The sequence below is a fragment of the Castor canadensis genome, chromosome 1 (assembly GCF_047511655.1).
Source record: "Castor canadensis chromosome 1, mCasCan1.hap1v2, whole genome shotgun sequence".
Classification (NCBI taxonomy): domain Eukaryota; kingdom Metazoa; phylum Chordata; class Mammalia; order Rodentia; family Castoridae; genus Castor; species Castor canadensis.
Genome location: NC_133386.1, coordinates 40,926,182 through 40,954,045, shown reverse-complemented (window position 1 = coordinate 40,954,045; position 27,864 = coordinate 40,926,182). Strand labels below are relative to the sequence as shown.

General features: G+C 35.1%; 1 protein-coding gene across 4 annotated transcripts in view; it reads left to right on the top strand.

Moving 5' to 3' along the window:
• The first annotated feature begins 1,646 nt into the window (after positions 1-1,646).
• Hsf2 (heat shock transcription factor 2) overlaps positions 1,647-27,864 on the top strand; it is a 28,743-nt gene continuing 2,525 nt past the window's right edge. Inside the window, exons 1-12 of one of the 4 annotated variants that reach the window (XM_020161527.2) lie at positions 1,647-1,854; positions 9,662-9,770; positions 9,919-10,046; positions 10,759-10,883; positions 13,035-13,110; positions 15,488-15,549; positions 17,278-17,365; positions 19,130-19,278; positions 19,669-19,908; positions 20,512-20,617; positions 24,721-24,774; positions 27,584-27,668. In XM_020161527.2, the coding sequence (XP_020017116.2) occupies positions 1,762-1,854; positions 9,662-9,770; positions 9,919-10,046; positions 10,759-10,883; positions 13,035-13,110; positions 15,488-15,549; positions 17,278-17,365; positions 19,130-19,278; positions 19,669-19,908; positions 20,512-20,617; positions 24,721-24,774; positions 27,584-27,668 (1,315 nt within the window). In that variant the 5' untranslated portion in view covers positions 1,647-1,761. The remainder of the gene's footprint in view (positions 1,855-9,661; positions 9,771-9,918; positions 10,047-10,758; positions 10,884-13,034; positions 13,111-15,487; positions 15,550-17,277; positions 17,366-19,129; positions 19,279-19,668; positions 19,909-20,511; positions 20,618-24,720; positions 24,775-27,583; positions 27,669-27,864) is intronic. The other 3 variants (XM_020161528.2, XM_020161529.2, XM_074075364.1) reach the window with 3 other exon arrangements.

The window sequence follows — 27,864 nt, the reverse complement described above, 5'->3', positions numbered from 1 at the left end:
GTTTCAAATTAGTGTTTTAGAAAGATATCTGTAAAATTTTAGAGGTGGGCTGGAGGAAAAACCAATTTATTTGATCATCATCTTTTGAGGTAACTATAGCAGATATATTCACTCACATTTTATATAGGAGGTACTAGGACTGGAAAGTATTAAGTAAGCTTACCTAAAGCCCTGTGGGTCATTCCAAACTAGAGGGAAATCAACACATTGCTCAAAATAAGAATGTAGTGAAAATCTCTATGCAGTTTACCCTTGGCTTCAGTCTTTCTATCCTTAAAAATAATCTTTAATGACCAAGTAAGTTTGTACTGTTGATTCCAATTAGTTTTGCAGTATTGATTGTATAGAATTTGTAGCAATTTGAATTAGACCGTTTGAAGCCCTTTGGGTTGTTGTAGGGATCAAATAATACATGTAAAACCCTTGTATGTAAGAACCCATTATATATTAGTTCCTTTATGACATGCATCACTCCATAATCTGATTTTATTACAGCAAACATGTCAGTGCAGAACACAAAGTCTGTATTCAATAAATGCTCATTGGAAGTTGCATGTATTTTAATGTATTGTTTTACATATACCCAGAAGTAAACCAGTTCTATGTTGAATTGCATCTGATTTGCTTTCAAATCTAATTTTCATGTGCTGACTTTTGTAAAGTTTAATTTTATAGAATTCTTCCTATTTTCAAAGCTATCCTATTATTATAGACACTCTTAATAGACAAAAAGATATTCTTATCCCCAATGAATAGTAAAAAATGGCACGGATGGATTAAGGAGTTGCTCCAAATGACCCAGTACCAGTGTAATTTCACACCCAACAGTGTAATGCCCACAAAGCTGAACCTAAACTTAGCTCTATTTACTTGTCTAGTATTTTTTCCACTATACCAATAGGAATGTATCTGTAAAGTACATGCAGCAACGATTACTTTAATTGGCTAAAATAGCAGGAATTAAGACTGATTCTTTCTATAGTGGGCATAGAGTAAGCACCTGGTGCCCACTGAATTAGAAACAGCTTAAGAGGTGCTCCTTACAGTTCCTGGTTTAGTGTTTTATGTGCTTAGTCAGCAGTGAGTTATTAAACTCTTTGATAAAGGTATTCTAAAGGTGTCATTTTCTCCTAATAAAATTTTTTTTAAAAGGTTATTTTTAAAAACAGTTTAAATTCAGGGCCTAGCACATCAAGTTTACAAGCTGCTCCCTTCCCCCACTCCATGTGATTTATTCCTTCCCCTAGGCTGGCGCGAATTACACGACGTCTGCCAAACGTAGGACTCAAAGGCCTCTGAGGGCTTCTGTAGAGTTCCAGCTCCAGCCCGAGAACCCAAAGCTGCTTCCACGTGAAACAACCGAACACGGCCTCCCCGGGCTTCTCGTACGTAGGTCCGCTCCAGCGAAGGCTGCTGTAGGAAAGGCGAAGCAGCGTCCTCTCTGCTCCCACCCCTCCACGCGGACAGCATCCAATCGCTTTTCTCTGTGATGCCGTCGACGCCTGGGATTGGACAGGAAGAGGACCGGCGCGGAACCAGCGCGCACTGGTGGAGCGCGGAGTCTTGTCCGTCACGTGCAGTCGCCGGGCCTCCAGGCCTGGTAGCACGCCTGGCGGGGCAGGGAGGGGGCGGGGCCCGGGAGCTGCTGCGCCTGCGTGGTGGGCGTTCTCGGGAGCAGCTGCTGCCGCCGCCGCCGCTGCTGCTTCTGCCGCTTCTGCCGCGTTCGGGTGTAGAATTCGGAATCCCTGTGCCTCGTTAACAATGAAGCAGAGTTCGAACGTGCCGGCTTTCCTCAGCAAGCTGTGGACGCTGGTGGAGGAGACGCACACCAACGAGTTCATCACCTGGAGCCAGGTACGCTCGGGGCACCGTGGCCTGGGATTGCCCGGGCTCGTAGCCTCCTCTCGCGGCCTGCGGCGCGACGCTCCGCCAGGCGCGCGGTGGCGGTGCGGCCTCGGCCTCGCGGGTGCCCCCGGTTTTGTGTGCCGCGAGCCGCGGGGTTCCCGGCGGCACCGCGAGCCTCAGGCCGCGCGGGGGGAGGGGCGCCTCGTAACGGTCCGGCCCGGCGGGCGTTCGGAACCGGCCCCGTGGGGAGCCAGGGCCGCGGAGGCGCGGCGGCTGCCGCGGTCTTGCACACTCATTCTCCGACGGCTCCGCGTGGTGGGGGGCGCGGAGGGGACCCCGAGACCCGGGAGGGGGTGACCCGAGGGCATCGATCTCACCCGGCCACCCGATGACACGCGCACCCCGCGCGGCGCATCTGGGGTGTTCCAGGAGGAGGGCGGTCGGGGAGGAGGTGAGCGTCCAAACGCGGAGAGAGAGGGGTTTTCACGCGAGGTGGAGATCGTTGTTAGTTAGTATTCACTGCGGGCGAGGCCTTTTGTATCGTCGGGTTTTGTGGTGGTTGTCATGAAAGTGCTAATGGACCGTGGTCAGTAACTTGGAGCTAAAGATGAATCACTGCCCTTCACTCGTTACCGCCTGGGTGACGTGTGAGTGCCTTGATTAGCTCCATCCTAATAAGCACAAGCAAGCCCCTTGTCTGGTCTTGAGTTTTAGTGTCCATAAGATGGACGGTTGCATAGGCGACCTAAGGAGCCCGTCCCCTTTCTTGCTCCAGATACACAAAGGTTGCGCAAGTGATTGTTTGCATCAACAGTGCCTTTAGTACACTCATAGTCTGTTGGAGTCATTTTATGAAGGGAATTGGGTTTCTCTGATTGTAGATGATTATCGACTTGGGGATCTTGTCATGCGTACATTTCTTGAGAAGAATAAGTGAAAACTATCAGCATAATGCCCGGCACCTGCTATGTGCTAAATAAATGTTATCTTTTCCCCCTCCTTTTCTTTTGTGTTCCTTTTTTGTTATGTCAGTTCTCAGTTTTATTTATTCTTAACAGGGAACACCCTAGAGAGTACCCGAAAATTTGACTACTATGCTACTATATTTTGCCTCGTGTGAGTGGCATTTGTTCATTTTTTCTGATTCTTTCTATGACTTAATTTCCTTGTGGTCAGTATTATCAACTGGGTTTTCTTTTTAACCCTTGTGGGGGAGGCTTGTGTGTTAAGCATTTAATGAATTCTGTATAGTTGTACAATGGAAGGTGAAAATAAGAAAGTGAACCACCACTGTGTCCTTAAAATAAACAGATGTCTCATGCTTTTCATCAGTCAGAAGGATTAAAAGTTGTCAGGGATGGGTCAACACAGACTGTTACTCAGCCAGTATTCATGAGAAGAGTTTGAACTGAGATGCTCTACCCACCCAGACTGTCGTCATACGTTTTGTACTGTCTAGAAATAGTACCTAAATGATAATTGGTTTTAATTGAAGGGTATTATGTCAGTGGCAGGTCTTAATAAATTCTCATAGGTCAAAATATCTTAGCATTCTTTTCTGGGAAGTATCAAATGTGGAGACCTTCAACTAACTCATATATGCGTAATTTCATGAATTCTAAACCAAATAAGCCACTTAGTTATTTTATTTATCCCATTATTAAGTTTCAGCTTATGTTTTAATTACACATTTTCTAATACACCAATAGGACAATCAAAAATGTACACTGTCAGTGTTTGTGCCAGAGTCCCAATCACTGTTCAATAAATGTTTGTTGAATCAAGGAAACCACTGCAGAATGTAATGGGAGTGGTAGAAATGATAGAGTTATATTTGAAGAGAATCTTAGAGATACCTAGTTTAACCTCATCCTTCTCTAGTTGAGGGTTCTGGGCTTGGGCAGGTTAGAGTTCTTATCCATAATTACATAGGTAATCAGGATTGCAGATGAGAATCTTAACATAGATTTTGAGTTTCAAGATCAGTCTTCTATCAGCTGCACTAAACTTAATATACAAGTTGGCACTATAGTTAATTTTCTATCAAAATTTTGTCCTCCACAAATCTGGACAATTCTGGATTAATGTTGTCTAGGGCTATGACTAGTTGCTTAGAGCAGCTTTCTCACAGATTTTTCTAAAACATTGCTAACACTGAAAGCTATAACTTTAAACTATGCCGTTAGGTGGAAAACCAAAATAAGACTAAGGTCTTTTAGAAGAAGCAGATGTTTGGGGATAAGGCTGTCTTTTATTCATTTTTCCCCCAATGGTGGAAGATAATTTATTCCTCTAGCTTGGAGGTAAGTCAAGGAGAGAAAACTCTTAATCAGCTAACTTTTGGAAAGCTTTACTTAGTAGTTCTAAAGACTTACGTAGCCTTAGTTTTCTGTGAAATTCGTAATGTGAAAAAGTTGAAAAATATAAAAATATATCTAAAATACAAATATAAACATATATTCTGAGAGATCGATATTATACTGTGTATTGACTCAAAATAATAGAAGGGACTTTAAATCTAGTGTCTTTAAGAAAACATAGGTAATTCTATTTTTTTCTATTCTTCCCAGAAGTTTCCTTTATTTCTCTCTCTTGTTTTTTTAAGCATTTCCTATAGCTTCAAAATTTTACATAGCTGTTCTTGGCTCTGGCCAGAAATCTGTTGGCAGAATCAAGGTCAGAGAGAGTGCGCTCAGACAACTTAAAGCTGTTTTAGATGTAACATGGTCTTAAACAGAGGGAACATGTTTAGCCTAGAAGCAACTGGAGAAACTTGATATTCAGAAACAAGATTATGGAGGATAGCTGCTCTTCCAATTGATAGTTGAAGAACAGCTTTTACTGTTAATGAAATTTGATAATCTGCATATTGAAGCAAAGCAATACAAAAGAAGGAAAGAACTAGAGAGTCATTGTTTTGTCAGTGTTCTTACCTTTGTCTCTGTTCTTCAGAATGCTAGAGATTTAAGAACCTCATACCCATTTGTTATATCTTTTTTTTATCCTTTGGCATTCTCTACTGCTATTTTTTCTGATCAACAGAGGAATCACGAAATGGGGGGAACAAAACCAGAATTCTTTCAGTGTTTTCTGTTTGGGATGAATTTGAGCAGTAGGCCCTTAGACTTCACAGTGTACTAGTATTTCTTTGAGCATTCACAGATTGCATTATTTCAGTATTCCAAAGTGAAAACAAGAAAGGCCTCAAGTTTGGCATCTCACTTCCAATTTAGATGGACCTGCAGAAAAGTTGACTCATTCACAATTGTTTTTTTATTTGTATAAATAAGAGAAAGAATGAGTGAGAGAAGAAATGGTTGGTTAACATTAAAAAGTTACTGTTAAAGTTAAAATTTCTATTCTGAAAAATGTTTTTTTAAGTAATCAGGCTGAAGTATTGGACTGTTAGTAAGAATATTTTGAGCATTGTGCAGGAAGTGCCAAAAGGTTAATTTAGGCAGTAACAGCTGTTACTATTCTTTGGAAGCTTGCTAACATTTGTTGGCAAGATTAAGAAAGTACCAGTCTCTCCTACTCAACTCAGTAGTGGTTTCTGTCCTTGTAAATGTTTAGGGAAAAAGAGTTAATATGTTTATTTCTTGAGCCTCATAGTTTATGACAGTAAGGTGGAATTTTTGCACACAAAGAGGTTGTTGATTTTAGAGATTGAAGGGATACCATATGATAGGAATGAATTAGAGGTATATGTGAAAGAGAAGATATAAGCAAGAGACATCTCCATTTGATATAATCTAAGAGTTAAATTTCTGAAAGTGTAACTTAGTCCATTTGGCCAAAGGTTCGTTTAGTAAGTTCATCATAAATATTGGTTGTGGAGCTATTCTGGCCAGTATGCTAGATATTAGGAATTTGTTCAGTAGTAACCAAAATTCCTGTTTTCATGGAGCTTAAATTCTAGTGGAGGATACTAATAAATAAAAGTAAGAAAACACAAGTAATATAATTCCAGGTAGTGGTAAGTACAGACAATAAAGAATTTTGAAGCAATAAATTTATAACTGGCATATACATTGAGTGGGATTTGTATTTTAGGAAGGGGGAGGAGGGAAGCCTTTCTGAAGAGGTAACATTTGAGCAGAGACCTGCATGATTAGAAAGGATGGGTTAGACAAAGGAGAATGGAAAATGTAAAGTTCTTGGTTATGACATGTTAAGGAAACAAGAAGGTCTGTGTGTTTGGCATATCTTTAGAGAATAAGAGAGTGGTCAGGGAAGTAGGTAAAAGCACAGGGTGTAAGATCTTAAGGGGAACGAAAATGAAGGAACCAGGTAGAAGATGATCACAGTTTTTCAGTATGTACTGAAAATAGTGATGGCTGAGACTAGGCTGGTAGTAGTAAAAGTGAGAAGTAGTTGGAGTAGATATCTACTTTGAAGGCAGAGGTGTGGGGCTTGATGGGAAAATGGCTATAATTGGAGGAAAGATTAAAATAGTGACTTGTAGCTTGGGGTGGCTCAGTGATAGAGTACTGGCACACCCTTGGTTCTTGGGTTTGATTCCCAGCACCAAAAAAAAAAAAAAAAAAATCATAGATTTGGCCTGATGAGCAGCAGAGCAACAGGATGAATTCATTTGGTGAGGTTAATGGAAGACTAGGAGAAGTGTTGGTTGGGAATTCTGGTTGGCCACATTTTAAATTTGAGATTAAAGGTGGATCCACCAGTATTACAGGTCGAATATCCTTACTCTAAAACATAAAATGCTCCAAATCAGAAGCTTTTTATAGATTTTTAAAAATTAAATCTGTTCAGTTATTTCTGTACAAACATTTCAGGCTTGGAAAAAAATCTAAAATGTGAAGCGTTTCTGGCTCCATGCATTTTGGATAAAGGATATACCAGCATGTGTTTAAAAGTTGTTTAATTTTGCATATATTTAGTTGCTCACATTTAGTTAAATAGACAAATACCTAATTTCAAAGTGGGTGGGAATACACATTGCTTAGAAAAACAGGAATATTTCTGAACAGCTTGACTGACTTCCATACTCCATGATGTCTAAGTGGAAATGTTTAATAGTTTCTTGGGTATGAATTTAGTATTCAGGGTAGCCTTTTTTCTTTTGAGTGGTAAAATCCTGAGTCTAAATGAAATCATCTTGGAAGACAAATGAAGACAAAAGGAATCAAAAGATAGAGTAGTATTTCCAGTAGTTAGAGGCTATGAAACCTAGGAAAGCCCACAAAGGAGACCGAAAAGGAAGAGTGAGGAAGGAGGAAAATCAAGAGAGTGAGGTCATTTGCAGGTCATTATTACTACGTGATACTAGTTGTGGTAGCATTTCTTCATTTCTAGAAGTCGCTTTAATTAAGAATGAATTAAAGCTGGGTGTTGGTATCCCAAGCCTGTAATCCTAGCTATTCAGGAGGCAGAGATCAGGAGGATCATGGCTTGAGGCCAACCAGGGCAAATAGTTCACAAGACCCTATTTTGAAAATACCCAACATAAAACAGGGTCTCAGGTATAGAGTGCATGTCTAGCAAGTATGAGACCCTGAGTTCAAACCCCAATGCTGCCAAAAAAAAAAAAAAACCCAGAGAGAGAATATAATATAGTAGTTAAATTAGATAGGTTTAACAGTTTTATAGTACATTTGTCTTCTTTACATCCATCAGTTTTAATATTTTCTTAAAAGGTCCTATATATTTAAAAAATGTATTCTGTTACTATTAAGGTCTATCACTCCCAAGGTTTATTTTGGAGTGAGGTGGCAGGGAAGGCAGTACTGGAGTTTAAATTCAGGGCCTCATGCTTGCAGGGCAGGCGCTCTACCACTTAAGCCACTCGACAACCTACTCCCACATTTTAAAGCTTTAGATGTCATATATATCTGGAGTCCATGTGGAATTGATTTTTGTGGGTGTTTTGAGGGTTCCATTTTCACTATTTTCCATATATGAAGTTATCAGACACCTATAATACATAGTTCAATCCTCCTTTTCCAAATTTATATTGCCACTTCTGTGTGATTTTTAAATTATGATAAAATATAACATAAAGTTAACCTTTTTTTTTTTTGGCAATTTTAAGTGTACAGTTCAGTAGCCTTAAGTGCATATTAAGTAGCCATCACTACCATCCATCTCCAGAATATTTTTCTTCTTTCTGAGAAGAACTGAAATTTCATGCCCATTAGATAGTAACTTCCAGCTCTCCTGTACCTCTAGCCTCTCACAACCATTATTCTTCTTTCTGTCTTTATGATGCTGGTTTTTCTAGATACTTCATATAAGTGGAATCATACAGTGTTTTCCTTTTGTGACTGGCTTATTTCACTTAGTGGAATGTCCTCAAGGTTCATCTATGTTATAGCATGTGTTAAATTTCCTTTTTAATGCTGGATAATATTTCATTATGCACTACTTTGTTTATCCATTCATCTGTTGGTGAACACTTAAGTTGCTTCTACCTTTTTGTCTAGTATGGTTAATGTTACTGTGAACATGGGGTACAAATGTATTTTTCACAGCAGATGCAGTTCTATATTCCATCACCAGTGCACAGAAGTTCAAATTTCTCCACATCTTCATCAGCCTTATTTTCTGTTTTTTTCCAGAATACCTATCCAAATGGCTATGAAGTGATATATTACTGTGGTTTTGATTTTTGTTTCCCTAATGATTAGTGATATTGAGTATCATTTCATGTGCTTATTGGCTATTTGTATATCTTCTATTAAGTCTTTTTTAATTGAGTTTTTTCTTACTGTTTTTGAATTGTAGGAATTCTATACATGTTATAAATATATATATCAGACCCATGATTTACAAATCTTTTTCCTGTTCTGTGGGTTGCTTTTTCACTTTGTTGGTAGTGTTCTTTACCCAAAAGTTTTTAAATTTAATATGACCCCATATTTCTGGTTTTGCTTTCATTGCTTGTATTTTGGTGTCATGTCCAAGAAACCATTGCCAAATTCAATGCCATGAATCTCTTCCTCTAAGATGTAGGTGTTTGATCCATTTTGAGTTGATTTTTTATATGATATCAGGTAAGAGTCCAACTTTATTGTTTTGCATGTGAACATTCAGTTTTCCTAGCACCATTTGTTGAAAAGACTGTCTTTTACCCATTGAGCGGTCATGACACTTTTGTTTGAAAGTCCTTTGAGATGTTTTATTTTTCCATTAATCTAAATATGTGCCTTTCTGCCATTTCAGTGCTGTTTTGATTACAGTGTTTTTATAGTAAGTTTCAATTTATTTTTTGGGAGGTATGGAAAAACCCTACTAGTAACTTTTAATATTAACCTAGTAGCCAGATATCTTACTGAATTCTTTTAGTTTTTCAATTTATTGTATTCAGATGTAATTGTCTACTACAGATAATCATAAAATCCTGACTCCCCTCAAAATTTATTTTATTTTTCTCTAATTATATTAATTTCAAACCAGGCTTAAATAATTGTGCTGGCTATACACTGGGTCTGTTTTATATATTTGTTTTGGTTGTTCTGAGGTTTGAACTTAGGGCTTCATGCTTGTTAGGCAGGTGCTCTACCATGTAAGTCACACTGCCAGCCCTGTTTGTTCTTACTTAATGGAAATTCTAATATTTCACTACAGAATAAGATGCAGCTTTTGGCTTGAGGTTGACATCAAAAAGCTCAATTACTATTTGAGACTTAATTACAATTTGCTTTTTTATTGCCATTGCCAGAAATAGAATGTAGAAAGTATCTTGGAAGGATTGCATGGGGCAGGTTTTGGGTTTATATAGATGACTGTGTGCCAGAGGACCATGACTAATTAATCTTTACTGTTGTTTTGGTTTTTGTTTTGTTTTCTTTTCCAGAATGGTCAGAGTTTTCTGGTCTTGGATGAACAAAGATTTGCAAAAGAAATTCTTCCCAAATACTTCAAGCACAATAACATGGCAAGTTTTGTGAGGCAACTAAATATGTGTGAGTATGGACAGTGGTTTATTTGTGGTGCTGATCTTGACTGATTGCACCATTTTTTCTCATTGGGATGATAAAAATATATTTCTTACAAGCATTAATTTTTTACTTCTAAGTTTAGTCATTACACTAAAATTTAAATCTTTTTCAGATGGTTTCCGTAAAGTAGTACATATTGACTCTGGAATTGTAAAACAGGAAAGAGATGGTCCTGTTGAATTTCAGCATCCTTACTTCAAACAAGGCCAGGATGACTTGTTGGAAAACATTAAAAGGAAGGTGAGATATTGTTAACATAAATTAACTTGCATATAGACATGTAGTATGATTGACTTAAGATTTTTATTTCAACTATTAAATTTAAGAATGTACAGAAATACACAGATGTTCTTAGTGAGATGTTTACAACATTATGAGTGAGGTGAAGAGGCCTAGTGGAATGGCTCACTCCTAAGATAGCTCCACAAAAGTAAGCTTTTCCTAAAATATCAGCTTCCCAGAGGACTTTTTCTGTCCTGTAGTTCACTGTTATATATCCAGTGCCCAAAGTAAATCCCTTATCATAGGCATTCATTATTACGTTTTTGAATGAATGGTATCTTTTACTGAAATAAGATATTTTTAGTAATCCGTAAAAGGTGCATAGACCATGAAAAAAATGTTCTACTATGTCGATATTACTGCATAAATTTATTTAAAATGTGGAATGTCAAGAAATGTGAGGAAATTTTAGGGAATTTGGCAGGATATTAAAAAAAAAAAAACCCTGAAATGTTCCTAGTCATTGAAAATGAAAAGTAATATCATTACTACTTGCTTCCTCTCCCATTGACCTATAAAGTTTATTCTCTCCCTAGAATTTCATCCTGGAATTTTTGGAACCAGATCTTCTTGAAAAGGCTACAAAACCTTTTATCTCTTAGGGGAGCTTTGCATTCCAATCATGGGTGTTTGGTATATATTTGATTTTCCTAAATTTGTTTTTTGGAAGGTTTCATCTTCAAAACCAGAAGAAAATAAAATTCGTCAGGAAGATTTGACAAAAATTATAAGTAGTGCTCAAAAAGTTCAAATAAAACAAGAAACTATTGAGTCCAGGCTTTCAGAATTAAAAAGGTAAAATATTTCTTCCAAATATAATCCTAGTATTTGTGGGGGCTGGGTGTGTGTATTGGGGATTGGAGGTTGTCTGATATTTTAAGTACTGTTGAAGCCAAAATCACAGTTGTTTTTCTGCAAGTATTGGTTCCTTTTACTCTTGAATTGTAGTGCTAGACTTTATCCTAATTTAATTATGGTGATCAGAAGAATATATAAACCTCCTAGGCACAACAAAACAATATGATGCATAAATCTTGCTGATGAAACAATAGATCTATAAGTTAGTGGAGAAGATACAATTCTACAGGTTAGCTTTCATATGGTATTCACACACTAATGAGGGCACATATTAAAAATCCTACATATTACCCATTCTTTTTTTTTATGGCTGTTACTTAAAATTCCTTGATGTGGCCTATCTGGAAAAAGTAGGACACAAAATTTAAGAAAAAAGCACACAAGAGAGTTGCCCTACTTGAAACTTATTTCACATAGACCTGGAAATTTCAAACATTTATCTTCCTTTATTTTGTTTTACTACATTACTTGGTAGCATTTTCCTAACTTACCACTAATAACTTATATGTAGTTTAGATGTGTTTTACTCTTCTCAGTAAGTAGCTGGAAGTTTCCCCTTAATAGTTGCTAAAGACTGGAAAGTAGTTATTTTAAGTATTTGTTCTCCCATTTCAAATGTGGGTTGTTAGTTTAGTTATTCCTAACTCAAATATTTTCATTAAGAGTAGCCTTGGACTTTGATTCCTTGTTTGAATAAGCCTTAAGGTTCCCATTTTGCATATTTTATATAACTCTTTATGCTGCTTATTGTATTTATCTTGTATCTGCTAGCTGCCTTTTGATCCATTTTTGTGGATCTCAGTTTAACCCCTTAAAGGAAATGGCTCCTGAATCATCCTTTAAGTCTTAGAGGTAATGATCTACTTTAGTAGGCAGATCACAGCATCTTTAAATTTGAGTCTGAAAAAAACTTAGTAAGTATTAAAGAAAATGTCCTTTTAATATACCTCTATATGTGACTCCATAGTTACTTTTATAACAGTGCATATTGAGGAAGATGGCTTTTGTGGAGATTAACAAAAGATCAAAGATGTAAGCATTTGGTAGTTGGATTATCTTTTGTCTTCTCACCATCATTAGCTCTGCAAATATTTAATAATGCAGTAACTTTTAGTAGTTTTCATTTGCTTTTGTTTGAGACAGATCTTAAAGTAGTTTTAGAGTCTAACAGACTTTAGTTTGACTTTAACAAGTTACGGAATTATCTGTGATACTGGGCAGATTCTCTCAGTTCTGTGCACCTCAGTGTCCTCATCTATAAAATAAAGATAATGATTCCTTTTTTTGGCAGTACTTAGAGAAGTTTAAATAATTAATACACATAAAATGCTTAGCATAGTGCCTGGAACACATCAAGTGCTAGGTAATAGTCACTTTCCTTTGTTTCCTAAGGTGATTCACAAGGTCTGAATTCACTTGGCAGCCACAGCTTAAAGGTTAGATTATTTTTAAACAAAAAGTACTGAACCAGATTGTCAAAAGGAGTAAATTGTCTACTACCTTATAGATGTAGGTATGTGTCTTAAGTTTTTGTATATATATTGCTACGAACAGTAGATAACACAAGAAAGAATGATCCTAGAGTTGTGTCAAGGTAGTTGTCATTCCTATGTAATTGAGCCACAGTTTTCCTAGTCTCATAAAAATACATAGTATAGTAAAAACAAGTATAGTTAAGTTCCCTAGCTTTTTTTTTTTCCCCTGCAGTACTGGGGTTTAAACTCATGGCTTATACCTTGAGCTACTCCACCAACCCTTTTTTGTGATGGCTTTTTTTTTTTTTTTTTTGAGATAAGGTCTTGCAAACTCTTTGCCCAGGCTGGTTTCAAATCCCAGTCCTCCTGATCTCTGCCTCCTGAGTAGCTAGAATTACAGGTGTGAGTCACCAGCTTTTGTTTGTTTATAACAGGGTCTTGTTATGTAGCTATGAAGCCCAGGCTGGTCTTGAACTGGGGAAATCCCTTCCCCTTTTCTAAGTGCTGAAGTTCTCTGATACTTTTTTTTTTCCTCTAGTACTTTTAGTTGAAGATACCGAGCCTTGATTTTTTTTGACTGAATCTTTTTTATTTTGTTTTTTAATTATAATAGTGAGAATGAGTCCCTTTGGAAGGAAGTATCAGAATTACGAGCAAAGCATGCACAACAACAGCAAGTTATTCGAAAGGTAAGAGGTTCTGTTCCCTGTGACCATGATTTGCATATGTACTGATTGTGGATAATCAGTAATTGGTATTAAGTTTTTTATATATTAGATACACAGGTAGAAGTACAACTATGAAACAAATTAAGCCAAGTTTTATATAGCCTTTTTAATAACAATTTTAAATTAAAATCCTTTATTCTGAGGCACTTAATGTACTAATTTTGTAACGTGATAAAATGATCTGGTATTTTTTTTTATTTTTATTTTTTTAACTACAGTAGACATAGTTAATTGTCAAGTCACTTGACCAAATTATGAGTTCAATAATGATTTTTCATTATATTCCATTATTAGGCTGTACATAAAAGCAGCTAATAGAATGTTCTAACATAAATTCTATATTTTATTGTCTGAGCTGAAAATTAATGAGGAAATTGGAATTCCTCCTTGGCGTTGTGTCCTTGTGATTTAATCTGTATCAACTTTCATTTTTTAATTTGAGGTGAAACATAAAAGTAATTAAGGCAGCTATTTTTTGCTTATGAGTGAACTGGACTCTAAGCAGTAAGTTCTTGGGGGTTGGGGGGAGCTTGTTCCTGCTTGGAAGACCTTTGAGCTAAAAATAGGATTATGACTTACAGAGTCTGGATCTAGTGAAGCAGGCTTAGGGCAGAGATGAACAGCAGTTGCAGTTTTTGGCCAATAGTTACACTAGATATGCTAGTTCTGTTTTTGTTTTGCTCAGCAGATGAAGGTTGAACATGATAGAATTCTATTTTAAGTGTTTAGTTCAAATACATGTGTTTTTAAAACTTCTATAGGCAGCTGTAATGCAGAAACTATCAAGAATATCTGATTTTAAATGTTACTTGTTTTTAAATCTGTACATTACGGGGAAAATAATTGTTTTCAGAAAACAATGTTTGGGCTAAATATTAATTTACAATACTATTTAATCTGCAGGATCCTCCCTCCCTGCCCCCAGCCCGCACTCCCCCCAAGCAAGGATAGTTGCTGGTTATTTCATTTCAATTGGGGCTTAAACTCAAGGCTTCATGCTTTGCTAGGCAGGCCATCCAGAAGTGTCAAAAGAGAACTGAGGTACAGAATAAATTTAGCCAACGATTCATGTTCTCATAAATTTAACCACTAATGTTTTTAGAAGTTTCCTGTAACATTTATAAATTTTATAAAGTTAAATGATCCCATAGATATCTTTTTTAAGCTTAAATGTTTTCTTTTGAATAAGCAATTTAGTGGTTCTTATACTGTCTTAATTCTTCAGTTAAAATGTTTATATTTTTCTCCATTGAAAAGTCGATCTTGATTGCCAAGCAAGCCATGTAGTTAATCTCTTTAAGAGGGGGATGTAAAATGTTAAATCTCTATAATAGGTGATTTTAATTAATAATACTCTTTTATTCACATAATTACATTTCACAAAACTTATAAGCAAGTCTTGGCTCTCTGTGACACACTGCTGTTCATAATTTATTATGATACTCACTTTTTTAGCATCTTTAGGTACAAAGTTGATAGTATAATTTCAAGGTATATCCTAAAGCAGTTGTTCTTACATATCAGTATCAACTGGAGGACTTACTAAACACATACATTTTGGGCCCCATCCTCAGAATTTTAGATTCAGCAATTCTGTAGTGGGGTAGTCTTAGAATTCTGTAGTAGAATTTATGTGTATAAGAAACTCCTAGGCCGGTACTGCTTTGGGTCACACTTTAAGAAAAAATGTGAAGGCTTGTTTGTGTGTCTTGATTTGTTTAATAGGTTTCTCTGTAAGTATAATCAGATGGTAAAAATTAAATTAGTGTCTCTTGAATATGAACTAGAAGCTTTGACAGATGCATCTCAGTAGTAATTCAGCCAGTAAACATTTTTCCAACTTGAAAATTTTCTGATCTATTCTGAAAAAAATTGGTGATTTTTTGCCTCTAATTGAATTACAGAGGGTAAGAAAGATGTTGCCTATTAAACACCAGTTTTCACTTTTGCGTTGTAATCTTTTTTAAAAAAATTTTATTTTATGGTTTTTACGTTTATTTACATGTGTATACATTATTAGGGCATAATGTAATCTTCTTGAAAGCATTTTAAGTAAAATGTTGGGATCCTTATCCAGTCCATTTGATAATATCAGCAAAATTAATAACTGCGTGCAAGCTGGTATTTTTCTTAATACATCAATTGGTAAGATGCATCAAAAATTCAAATATTGTATATGAAAAATTATGTGACTTAGAATAGAGGACATATATCATCTGGTTTAGTTTTATAACATTGAAAATGAATCCTCCTGTACAATAAAAATGGGGAAAAAAGATTTGAAAATGAACTAAAGAATTGAGTCTCTGATGAATTTTTATCTACATTTTCCTTCCAGATTGTCCAGTTTATTGTTACATTGGTTCAGAATAACCAACTTGTGAGTTTAAAACGTAAAAGGTAAGTGTTTATGATATAACATTTGACTATACATAGACAAAAATATTAGTGTCTTAACATGAGTGTCTAACCATAAATGCTCTTCTACATTTGCTGAGTATATACCTGATATATCAAAAGAACAGTCCTTCCTTGTTACATTCTTAACATCTCAAGAGTGATCTTATTGATTATGTCTTATCTGAAGTGGTTGGAACCAGAAGTGTTTTGGGTTGCAGATTTTTTCAAACTTTGAAATATTTGCATTTACATGAGGTATCTTTGTGATGCGATATGTCTGAACTCAAAATGCATTTGTGTTTTACATGTACCTTGTGCACATAGCCTGAAAGTAATTTTATACACTTTTTTTTTTTTTTTGGTAGCAATGGGGTTGAACTCGGCCTCATGTTTGCTGACAGGCACTCTTATGGCTAGAGACACTTTGCTAGCCCTTTTTTTGGGTAATGTGATTGTTTTGAGATAGGGTCTCTCAAACTGTTTGCCCAGGGCTGTGTTCAAATCTTGATCCTCTTGATTTCTACCTCCTGAATAGCTAGGATTACAGGTGTGAGCTACTGGCAACTGGCTTACATACTACTTGTAAAATAATTTCATGCACAAGACAAAGTTTATATATCAAGCAACTGGAAAGTCTGAGAGGGTCATTTTTCTCCTTTGGGAACCCTGAATATGACTGATCAATTACATGAGGGTTGGTGAATTTTCCACTTATGCCATTATATTGATGTTCAAAAAGTTTTGGATTTTGGAGCATTTCAGGTTTTGGATTTTCAACCTTTATTGTCTACTGCTGGCATCCTTCTCATATTTTTGAGAGATAAGGATACCATAAATGTTCACTTTACAGACTAACATACGGTTAATAAAGAATCTATTTTTAGCCGGGAGCTGGTGGCTCACACCTGTAATCCTGGCCACTCAAGAGGCAGAGATCAGGAGGATCATGATTCGAAGCCAGCCCAGGCAAATAGTTTGTGAGACCTTATCTCAAAAAAGCTCATCACAAAAAAGGGCTGGCTAAGTGGCTGAAGTAGCTCAAGGTGTAGGTTCTAAATTCAAACCCTAGCAAAAAAATACATATTTTTAGTTAACATTAGCAGCTTAAAGTAACACAAAGCCCAAGTGAGGGCATTGTTTTTTTAAAAAAGATGATTTGTTGAAAAAGAAATAAATTTTTATTTGGTCTCCCTTATGTTTAATCTACCCAGTCTTTTTAAACGTGTGTCTTAACCATAGGTTGTGGTATTTATATCAGCTACCTCCATTGTCACAATTAAACCAAAAAAGTAGTTGACAGAAGGCATAGTTAGAATGGGGAAAAGATTACTTCTAAAAGGCTAAGATTTTGGCAAAGTTCTTAGATTAGAAGTTTGTGGATTTAGCCCTACTTCCACTACCTAGTTCTTGGTATAACTTTTTGCTGTATAAGGATAGTTTATAAACAGCTGTATAGTTTAGTAGGCGTGAAGTCTTGTCTGGGAGGAGTAGTTTATAGTATTTATAAAATATATTTATAACAAAAGTAATACAGAAAAATGGAAGAAGTCTTAGATACTCTCATCCCCCCAATTTCTGTTCCTAAGATGTATCATATTAAAGAGTTACTTCATATCCTTACTGAAATTTTTTATTCACTATTAATGTGAATGTGGAATCATTCTTAGAAACTTTAAATTCTTTTATGTTTGCTTTATGGAACTGCATGAATATTCTTCTGATTTCCAGACCTCTACTTCTAAACACTAATGGAGCCCAAAAGAAGAATCTGTTTCAGCACATAGTCAAAGAATCAGCTGATAATCACCATCATAAAGTAATTTTTAATGTATATTTTATATTTATTGTCTCAAAGTAAACTTTATTATGGCAGTTTTTCATGCAGTCAAAGAAGTTTAGTGAATAATAATGTAAGTGTTCATTCCCCACCTCTTAAATCATGACATTTATTATTTGCTTTAAATTATTTTAAGAAATAAATCATTACAAATATAGTTATTCCAGTTGCCTGTTTCCAAATTTGTTTCTCCCCCTTTCTTTGTCTTGCATACTACTTATCATTTTCATGGCATGAATCCAGGAACAATATTTTGTATCATTTTGCATGTATAAATTTCATATGAACAATACCATTTTGTACATATTACTTTGCAATGTGGCTTTTTGTGTGTGTGCTGGGGATTAAACCCAGGAAAGCACTCTATCCCAGTCCAATGTGGCTTTTTTACTTGTTGCTACGTTTTTGATTTATAAAACAGATTTAGTTCATTTTAATGCTGTGTAATATAAAAATTGAACATGATGATACTGTAATTATTAAAATGTAATATTATGTAGTAGTCTTGGTTATCTTGTTTCCAACTTATGGCAAATTCACTGACTAGACTGCTTTTCTTTAGCAATTTTCCAAAATATTTTTGTTGATTTTCATTTTTGTCACAAACTCTGTGGATTATTTGTCAAACCCGTATCTAATTTCAGAGTTGTCTACTATCAGACTAATACAGGACTACACCTCTTCTTATGATATTTACTATCATTGTTACTTTTATATTTTGAGGTGCTAGGCCCTCTTTGTGCATGCTTAGAAAAGTGCTCTACCACTGAACTACCATTGTTACTTTTAGATCTTGGAATTCTTAAATATTGCTTCAGATTCTTTACTGAACTGTCAAGATATTTTTTTTTCTGGAGCAAGTCAGCATTAACTTCAGATCTGATTCCTCTTCCCACTTCTATTTCTAAATAATAAGCAGATGTAGTTATTTTGTTTGTAGGATTGAATGCTCATATAAGTAGATGAAGGTTTTTTAATTTAACTAGATTTATATAAACTACTTCACATCATCTTTTACCTCCCTATTATCTAGTGTTGAAACTTACAGATTTTTGCTTTACAATAATTAGTTTGCTTTAGAGGATTGAACTTTTTTTGAAAGCATTTTTTTTTATTTGTAGTGCCAATGTTTGAACTCAGGGCTTTGTGCTTGCTAGGCAAGAGCTCTACCACTTAAGCCTCACCTCCAGCCTGAACTTTTTAAAATTGATGTAACTGTGGTCTAAATGTACCTGTATCTTAATAAAAAAAACAAATCCTTTGTTAAAAAACCCAAGCTATGGACGTTTAACCATGGAATAGTTGAAGTGTTGTTTTTTTCTTAGTGAAACCATTTAATGAGTTAGAATAAGACATGTCAAACAGAGCAAGCAGTTTGAGAGAAGTAATCCCCATCAGTACAGTGACCATTGATAATGCTTAAAGTTTCTGAAGGCTTAAAACTTTTTCACTCTTTAGGTATAAAAAATATTTTAGGATTTGAAGATCTTTGGTAAAAACGTTTTTTGATATGTCATCTTCAGGGTGTCTTACAGTAAAAGTAGAATGCAGATAATACTCTTCATATCTCTTTAAATTGGTACTACTAATTCCAGTTAGTATGCTGTCCAAGAAGGGCAGAGGGCATAGCTGTTTCTTTTATCATTATTTCCCCAACATTTACTAAATATGTATCCAGCTGATTTTTAAACAATATCCTTTTGATAGTCCATTTGATTCTGATTTTTCTTCCTGATTTTTTAGGTTCCACACAGTAGGACTGAAGGTTTGAAGTCGAGAGATCGTATTTCAGATGACATCATTATTTATGATGTTACTGATGACAATACAGATGAAGAAAATATCCCAGTTATTCCAGAAACTAATGAAGATGTTATATCTGATACCTCTAAGTAAGGAGTTTGTAAGATAAAGTTGATGAAAATATTGGTCACTTACTAAGGATTTAAATTCAAAACTACTTTATTCTTTGTTGAAGTAATAACTATCTTATATTTGAATTATTTAGTTGAATAAGTAAATTATTCAACCATATAATCAGTAAATGTCCCCATCCACAAAGTAAAGAAGAAATGACAGTTGGTTGTTGTTTTTTTTTTTAATTTTGGAATTAAACATTTTCATCAATTTTTGTGACCTTGTGTTTTATGAAGTATCAGTACTTCAGACTAAGCTACATACTCAAGAAATTTAAGCTTTTTGTATGTGGAGAATGATAAGAGTGAATTTATTAAATTTGCCTGAAAATATAATTGCTTCTTCTTTTCATCTTGCTGATCTAGCTGTAGCCAGTACCCTGATATTGTCATTGTTGAAGATGATAATGAAGATGAGTATGCACCTGTCATTCAAAGTGGAGATCAGAGTGAACCAACAGGGGAATCCTTAAATTCAGGAAATGACAGCACCAACCCCCTCATGTCTAGTGCTGTCCAGATAAATGGGTCATCTACTCTCACCTCTGAAGATCCTGTGACCATGATGGATTCCATTTTGAATGAGAACATTAATCTTTTGGGAAAGTGAGTGCTCATTTAGACATTGTCTGAAATTAATTGCTTTCTTCATTCACTTCACATTCTATTACTTTTTGAGCAATCTTTTCAGATGATGAACCTATCTGGTCTGTTTTTCTGTTGATCAAGTGTTAGCGTCAATAATGAAAGGTCCCAAGACGGTCTTGGAATTTTCATGAACAGTTTTCAAGTTTTTAAATGAAATACTTTGTGTCTATAAGGTATTTGTGACTGTATTTGTACAGGTACTATGAATTAATATAATTTCTGTTAAGGGATTTTAGCATAAAGAAAGCCAATAATTAATAGTAATGAGATTAGTAAACAAGTAGAATGTTAGAATGTTAGACATTGAGATAGAAGAAAAAGGTAAGTCAAACTATTGCAGAACCTTTTCTGTAAATATGTTTTATATAAAGACTGTTAAGTTCTCAAACAAATTTTGAGGAATCCCAAATCTTGAATGGAATGTCTTAAACTTAAAAATGATAAGGATTCAGCAGTTGCTAGGAACATTTTTCCTATGTAGGTGGCAGTGGTGATTTTAAATGTAAGAATGAGGAAGCCTAATAAATTTTCAATTTTCTTTATTTTTTTCTTTTCCCTTAGAGTTGAGCTGTTGGATTATCTTGACAGTATTGATTGCAGTTTAGAGGACTTCCAAGCTATGCTGTCAGGAAGACAGTTTAGCATAGACCCAGATCTCCTGGTTGATGTAGGTACTTTGGATAATCTTTCCTGTACTGGTAATTTATGTACTTACATATGTTATTTAAAATTCAGTATTTTATTTTTGTATTTTTTTGCATTTTCTTTTAAAAATAAATGGTATTATCAGAAAGGATGAACAGATGGGTTTGGAACATTAAAAGAGAGAGTGATCACTACTTGCCTCTGAGTAGCAGTTCAGTTAATCCCCCTGTAACAATATACCAGTTCTATTCAACAGTACTGCTAAATCCAGGTCTTGTCTGGACTTGTTGCTGTGCTATGTTTTACCCTAGAATAAACCGTCACTGAATAAAGATCTGTAGTAATTAGTAATAAAAGTTCCTAGCCAGGAAACAGCATAGAGACACTTTTTAATACTTTGGGAATTAACATTTTCCATTCATGTATCTTACTATATTTGCTATATTTTTTATATTTTTATGTATTGAATCCCAAGGTATCCCTGCCCCAATCCTTGTTACTGTGTGAACTTGACTCTAGTATTGTCTGGACTGCGACTCCTTACCTACTATTTTTGGCACTAACCCACTTTATCCAAAGCTTTCTGTATAGTCTGGCCTGGATGAATCTTGTTCTCTCTTTTTCTATGTTGTGAACTCTTTACTCTCTTTATTCTGAAAAGTTGTTTGTTCTTTTCTGTATTTTTCTTGCTTTACTCTCACATCAAAAAATTAAATAATTTTAGTGTTTTAAGAGCCTCTCAATGAGGCTAAAAGAAATTAATTCTTTGCTATTCTTCAGTCTTTTTATTCTTCAGTCTTTTTCCAGTTCATCAATTTGTTTGCTAATTTACATCTTTATTTCTCATCAGTTTAGTCAATGTCACATGGCTTAATCACCTTCCAAATCACCACATAGGATGTATTTCACATTCTTTGAAGATTTCTTTCCTATGTTGATGAACTATTTCAACTTTTTAATAGTTACTTAGTAGCTGTTTTTGATTGTTTCAGCCCTTGTCTCGCCCCTGAATCCTGGAGACCTTTCAATATCTACTCTTTAGAGTACTAAGAATGAGTTAAAATCCTGTAATTCTGGCCATCTGAAATTCTTGCAGTATTCAACTAGTGTTCATTTAATTCAGCTTTGAACATGTATAATATTTATTTGCTTTCAAGTACCCCTATTCACAGAAAATAGTTCATTGTGCCCTGGTCCTCTCATAGGCTGTGGTTCTGAATCTTGTGTTCTTTCTTAGATGAAGTACTTATTTCTCTTTAAAGTCAATTTGTATTCCTGTCCTGTGCATCTCTCTTTTTTTTTTCTTTTCTGAATCCTGATGTTTCTCATTTGCCTTCAATAGGTACAGATCGTCCTCATCTTTAAAAACAAGCATTTTGACCTCTTATACTCATTTACCATTCTGTTTCTTTTAACTCCTTCACCACAAAACATTAGAAGTGAGATTTGTTAGCTGTGTTTTACTCAGTTTCTTTTGAAACCATCTAAAACTATGTATTTTACTGCTTATTTACTCTTAATGTGATTTGCTGTGTTTTGGTTTTAGAATTTCTGCAGGAAGTAGGGTGTGCATGTGTGTTTTGTTTTGTTTTCTCTTTAAACAGTCCATTGGGTTAATGGAAGGGTTGTTTAGAATCAGATAGGTCTGAATTCTGTTATAGGTTCATCTTACTAAGTTGATTGCTAACTTTGAAAAAGCTAACCATTCCCAGTTTCTCCATCTATTAAGCATGGCTAATGCCTAACATGAAGGGCTATTGCAAGAATTATAAATAATTGACACTATCACTGATATTGTAAAATAATACTGTATATACAATAAGTAGGCTGTGTAAGGAGGGTTGTTTGTTTTGTTTTGAGTATTCTACAACAGAATTCTTTCTGTTGACCTTAGAGGCACGGGGCTCTTTTTGTCTCCCTAACCATTCTGTTTTTCCTCTAGTACCTTTTCTTCCTGCTATCTCTACTTAGGGGCATTTGTATCCCCTTTATTTTTTTCTACCTCTTTTTCTGCTCTTCTCTTTGAAGAGATTTTATTCTGAAGTGTATATCTCCAGTTCTTAACATTTTTAAAAATAAACTTGCTTGAACTCCAATTCCATGCTTTTGGGACCATCAGCTGTATCTGTCCGTAAGATTATTTGTGTTTAACCCCAATATTTCTTAAACTAGCTACTCTTTATAGCTTCTTGTTTTCTGTAATAGTATCAGACTTCTGTTTCCTCACTGAGGTTAGTTATCACAGAATCACCTTGATTTATTTTCCCCCCCGATTTATCTTATCATCCATTGGGTCCTTTCTATTTGCCAAAATACATTCACAAGCCACACCTACTTTGTATTTCCATGGTCACTTCTCTCATCTAAGACCTTTACCATTTTATCCTTGAATTATGCTATACTATAAATAAATTTAAAAAAATTCATCTGTGGTTTGCTTTGTTTTCTGAGATTCAAAGAAATATGGTCTTATGTGAATAAACATGCTGTAGAGCTTATGGTTTCTCTCTGCATAATTCACTACTGGGTTTATCCAGGGTGGAGTCAGCAGGAAGATGGCCTTAGAATTCATTCATCTATGTCAGTTTCTTATATATGGTCTAGTTTTTTCTTTGTGCTATGTGTCTGCTGGAAATGCATGTAAGATATCCCTGAGTTAGTGTGTAGGGTAAACATGAGACAAGTGGAGCTTATACTGCTGACCCTTCACAGGCACGGTTACCCTTTGTAGGGGCAAAATCTAGTCAGACATCTGATGTAGTGATTGGCTCAGCTGGCAGAGATTAGTAATCATATGTTTCTGTCTACTCTCAAGGATTGGAGCTCTTTCTCTTCAAGGCCCAATAGGTGATATGAAAAGAGAAGGAAGAAAAAAAACAGGGATAGTGTTATCCCTACATTGAATTTTAAGGAAGTTTAAAGAGGAATCAATGACCAGAGAGAAGGGAGAAAGGATGTATCCATGTCTCCTGCATTTCATTCTATCTTGTAAATCATTTGCTATGCTCATTCCCATAAAGTTCTAACTTACTGTCTGTATTTTGTTACTGAGGCCATTCCATTCCCAAGGCTGTTATTGCTGATAGGATTTGACTTCGTCAACTGATTGGCTTTGCTCTACTTTTTGAACTTATTTACAAATATTCAATTCAGAATTTCAATGTTACTTGGTTTTACCCTTTTCTAGAACATACCTACCTTCTTTGTGGTTGCTAATGCTGTGCCTGTGTACACATCCCTCCATCCTTTCCTTCTTTCCAAGTCCTAACTATTCTCCACGGACTGATACACATCCCGTAGCTTTATTGAGGCTTTTTTGTCTCATCCTGTGTGTCTGGGTTTGTTTTTCTCTCCTCTCACTCTTTTAACTCTTTAGTAACTTTGAATCCCACCACCCTTTGTTATAATACTGGATTGTATCTGAACTTATGTTTGCTACTTGATGTTAGTCTTGTCTTTTAGATTGTAAGCTCTTGGAGAGCAGGAATAATGTCTCATCTCATATTCTTCATGATGTCAAATTGCTTCTTAGATGCTTAATAACCTGTGGAGTGACCAACTTTAAATTTTATGATCTAACAACAGTTATATCTATAACCTGCATAGACTAAGGACTGCTGTCTTAGCAGTTAATGACTTCCCTTGTAGGTGAGGGAAAAACCAAGTATGCCATTTTGTCATAGGACTCTTCTTGGTGTATCTTAGAGTAGATCCTATAAATTTATCATCTAATCAGTAAGGTATTTGATGAAGACTTAGGGTCAGGTATGGGACTCAGCGCTTGGTGCTATATAAGGCCAAAGGCATTAAGAGAGAATAAATAAATAAACAAAAAATGAAATTGAATAGAGATGAAAGTTAGAGAAAACCACTTGTGTCTCCTACTATCTCAAAGAAAAAAAATCTTACAACATGAAATTCCATCTAGTGCATGGGCTAGCTTGCTCTGCTTTTGGTTTTGGTTCTGCTTTCCTGTTTTTCTCTTCCAAACTTGTTTTGCTGTATGGAAACTTCTAGTGTAGGAGTAGTATCTTTTTACTCAACAATGGTTGTATAAAAATTTTGAACACACAATTCTTTTTCAATATTTTTTAAACTTACCATCTTTCTTGTTTGGTCTTTCAGCTTTTCACTAGTTCTGTGCAGATGAATCCCACAGATTACATCAATAATACAAAAGTAAGTTTTAATTCATGTTACTTAGGTCCCATAGCTATAAAAATCTGAAAAAAGTCCCAGTAAGTAGAGAACAGTATGACTCAGTTAAAAAATTTTTTTATATTTTTGCCTAATATGTGTGATTGAGATAGCAAAATGCTAGATGAAAATTAGCTTTTGGTTATGAGATTATTCTGTGATTGCCTAGTTATATTAGCACATGTGGGATTCACGCTCAGTATGAAATTAGCCTCTTTTGGTGCTGGTAAATCACCTAACCTTAGCCTGTTCAGTTATATCATTGGAATAAACAGTTAAAATATGATTTATTCATGTTTTATGTGCTTCATTTCACATTCTTTTTGTTTTTGGTGGTACTGGGGCTTAAATTTGGCCTCTCGCTTGCTAGGCAAGCACTCTACCACTTGAGCCTCTCTGCCAGCCTTCATTTTTACATTCTTTGCAGGTGTTTTTCAGTTGAAAATTACCAGTACCCATATTCTTCTATAAAGTTCTTCATTTTATTAGCCTACATTAAAAACTCAAGAATTTGTACTAAATAAAGGAAAACAAATTAAAATAGTGAAGTATAGGGATTTTTGGCTTTTTTTTTTTTTTAAGCTACAAGGATTTTGTCATTTAACCTAATAGGAACTCCACTTGGGCTTAGCAAGTATTGGCAAGAGATTCTTTCAAACTGGCTTTTAATGAAAAGTAAGGACATTAGAAGTCATTAGAGCACGTGTTTCTACATTACTTCGTTATTTTGTAGAGCTTATTGCCTTGACTAGTAATAGTCTAGTAATTTATCTTGTATTTACACCAAATTGTCCAGTAACTTTTCATTTTCACTGAATACAAAGGTAAACTGAGTCCAAATTCCAGATTAGTGAAATCAGAATTTCATTTTGATTCTTGTTCTTGGCAATCTAAAAATGAGCACATCTCAACTAAACATAAGTGAAAATAAAGTGATGGAGTTGAATTTTTCTAATACCTGTAAGGAGATAGCTGACTAGATTTTCTACATTCTTAGTTACTTGTTCGCTAATTCGGAGCTGAAAAAAATTTATAAATTTAGGAACTAGGAAGTTAATTATATGTTTAGCATTTGGATGATTTATATCATGGGCTAGCATACTTTCTGTGAAGGGGCATCTAGGAAATACTTTCAGTTTTACAGGCCTTATCTTTGTCACAACTATTTGATACAGCAATTTTATATAAAAGGTATAGACAGTACACAAAAGAATGTGTGCTGTGTTCCAAAAATATGTTTTGTTTTGTTTTTTTGTTTTTGTTTTGTTTTTTAGCAGTAGTGGGGCTTGAACTCAAGAGTTGTGCTTGCTAGGCAAGTACTGTACCACTTGAGCCACATCCCCAGCCAAAAACTTTCTTAAATAAGCAGGTACCATGCTATATTTGGCATGTGGACCCTCATTTGTCTAGGTTTTTAGTATAAAAGTCTATCAACCACCTCAGCTCAGTGTTTCAGTAAATATGATCATGTGATTGAATGTTAAGTTAGACGTAATGCCCATATCATATGTTAATGTAGTGAATGTGTTTTACTGTTCATTTATTGCTAGACATTAAATTTTGGGTCATTATTCTTACTCCAAAAAGCAGTAACTTGGCTACATAGAAAAAGCAGTTAAAACATGGAAAACTGCATTCTGTAATACTATGAAAAAAAATAAATTTGAGACTGATTTTTCCTTAGGGTTCTGAGTCCAGATTAACATTTTCAAATCACTGGAAAATCATCTGTTCCCTTGTTCATGACAAGAATGTATTGACATGTATTACAGCATTTTCCCAATTCAGAGAAACAGCTATCTAAGTGAAATGATACCCATTCATAATTCTGGTTCTTGTGTTTTAGAATATCAACAATGCCATCCTTATCTATTTTAAAATAGATAAGTACAAAAATGTATTAATTTTATGTACTGTGAATGTTAAATGATGAAATTTTTATTTAAATATTTGAAATGGTTTACTTTTTATTCTGCCATGGAGGCATTATCTTTTCTGAATTCTGGAAACTTGTACTGCTTCATTTTATGATGAGTGTCAGGAATTGTAGGGATTATTATACAGATGTTTGTTATCTAACATACATACTTAATCAGAATGCAGAAATTTGGGACTTACAGCTATTCGGAAAAAGTTGTGAACTGCACTTCCAAGTTTGAACACTGTTGAAACTTGAAGAAATTAGCATCGTTAAAGAATTAATTCCTCTATCATAATCAGAAGGAGAGAAGAGTGAAAGAAGCAACTTAAGTGACAGAAAAGAACTTACAAAGCCACAAAAAGGAATAAGAAGAAGCACCATCTCAACATTGAGGCATCCAAGTATAGGGATAGTTTTAATGATGTCATCGTGCCATCCTGAGCTGTTCTTAATGTTTATTTGTCCTAAATGTTCTGATTATGAGTGAAGATGCTGTATAATAATTATTTAATCAGAACTGTTTAAAATGAGTTCAGTTGCTTAAAGAATTCTCTCAATTAGTATTTGAAACCACTTGTCTTTGATTTATTCCCATCTTTTGCCCTTGACAAATTCTGCCTATTCTACTGATGGAATTCCCCTTTTCAGTCTTACCTGAATTCATGTCCTTTCTTTCACCCCTTGAGAACAAGTTGTTTTCTTAACCAGTCTTGTTACCTGTACTCAAAATCTCTCTCTCTCTAGTCCATCTTCCTTGATGTTCCCCTTTCAGATAATATATCAATACTTAACATTTTAAGTCTTGTTTTCTTATACTTTTTAGAAATATAAAACATGAAATAAATATTTTTACAATATTTTTTCTTTTAGTCTGAGAATAAAGGGTTAGAAGCTACAAAGAACAATGTTGTTCAACCAGTTTCAGAAGATGGAAGAAAATCTAAGTCCAAACCAGGTAGGTATAGAGGTAGCATTAGGTTAGGCAGATGTTTTTAAAGATGAGTCCTATGTAGAAACTAATGATGGCCAAGGAAAGTCTTGTCATAACTTAATTTGAATATGTACTACACTGACTTCACTTCTGTGCATAATGTCTCAAGGTACTAGCATGTGGAAAGTGGAATTGTTAAGGTAACGGTTCTTAAGGTCTG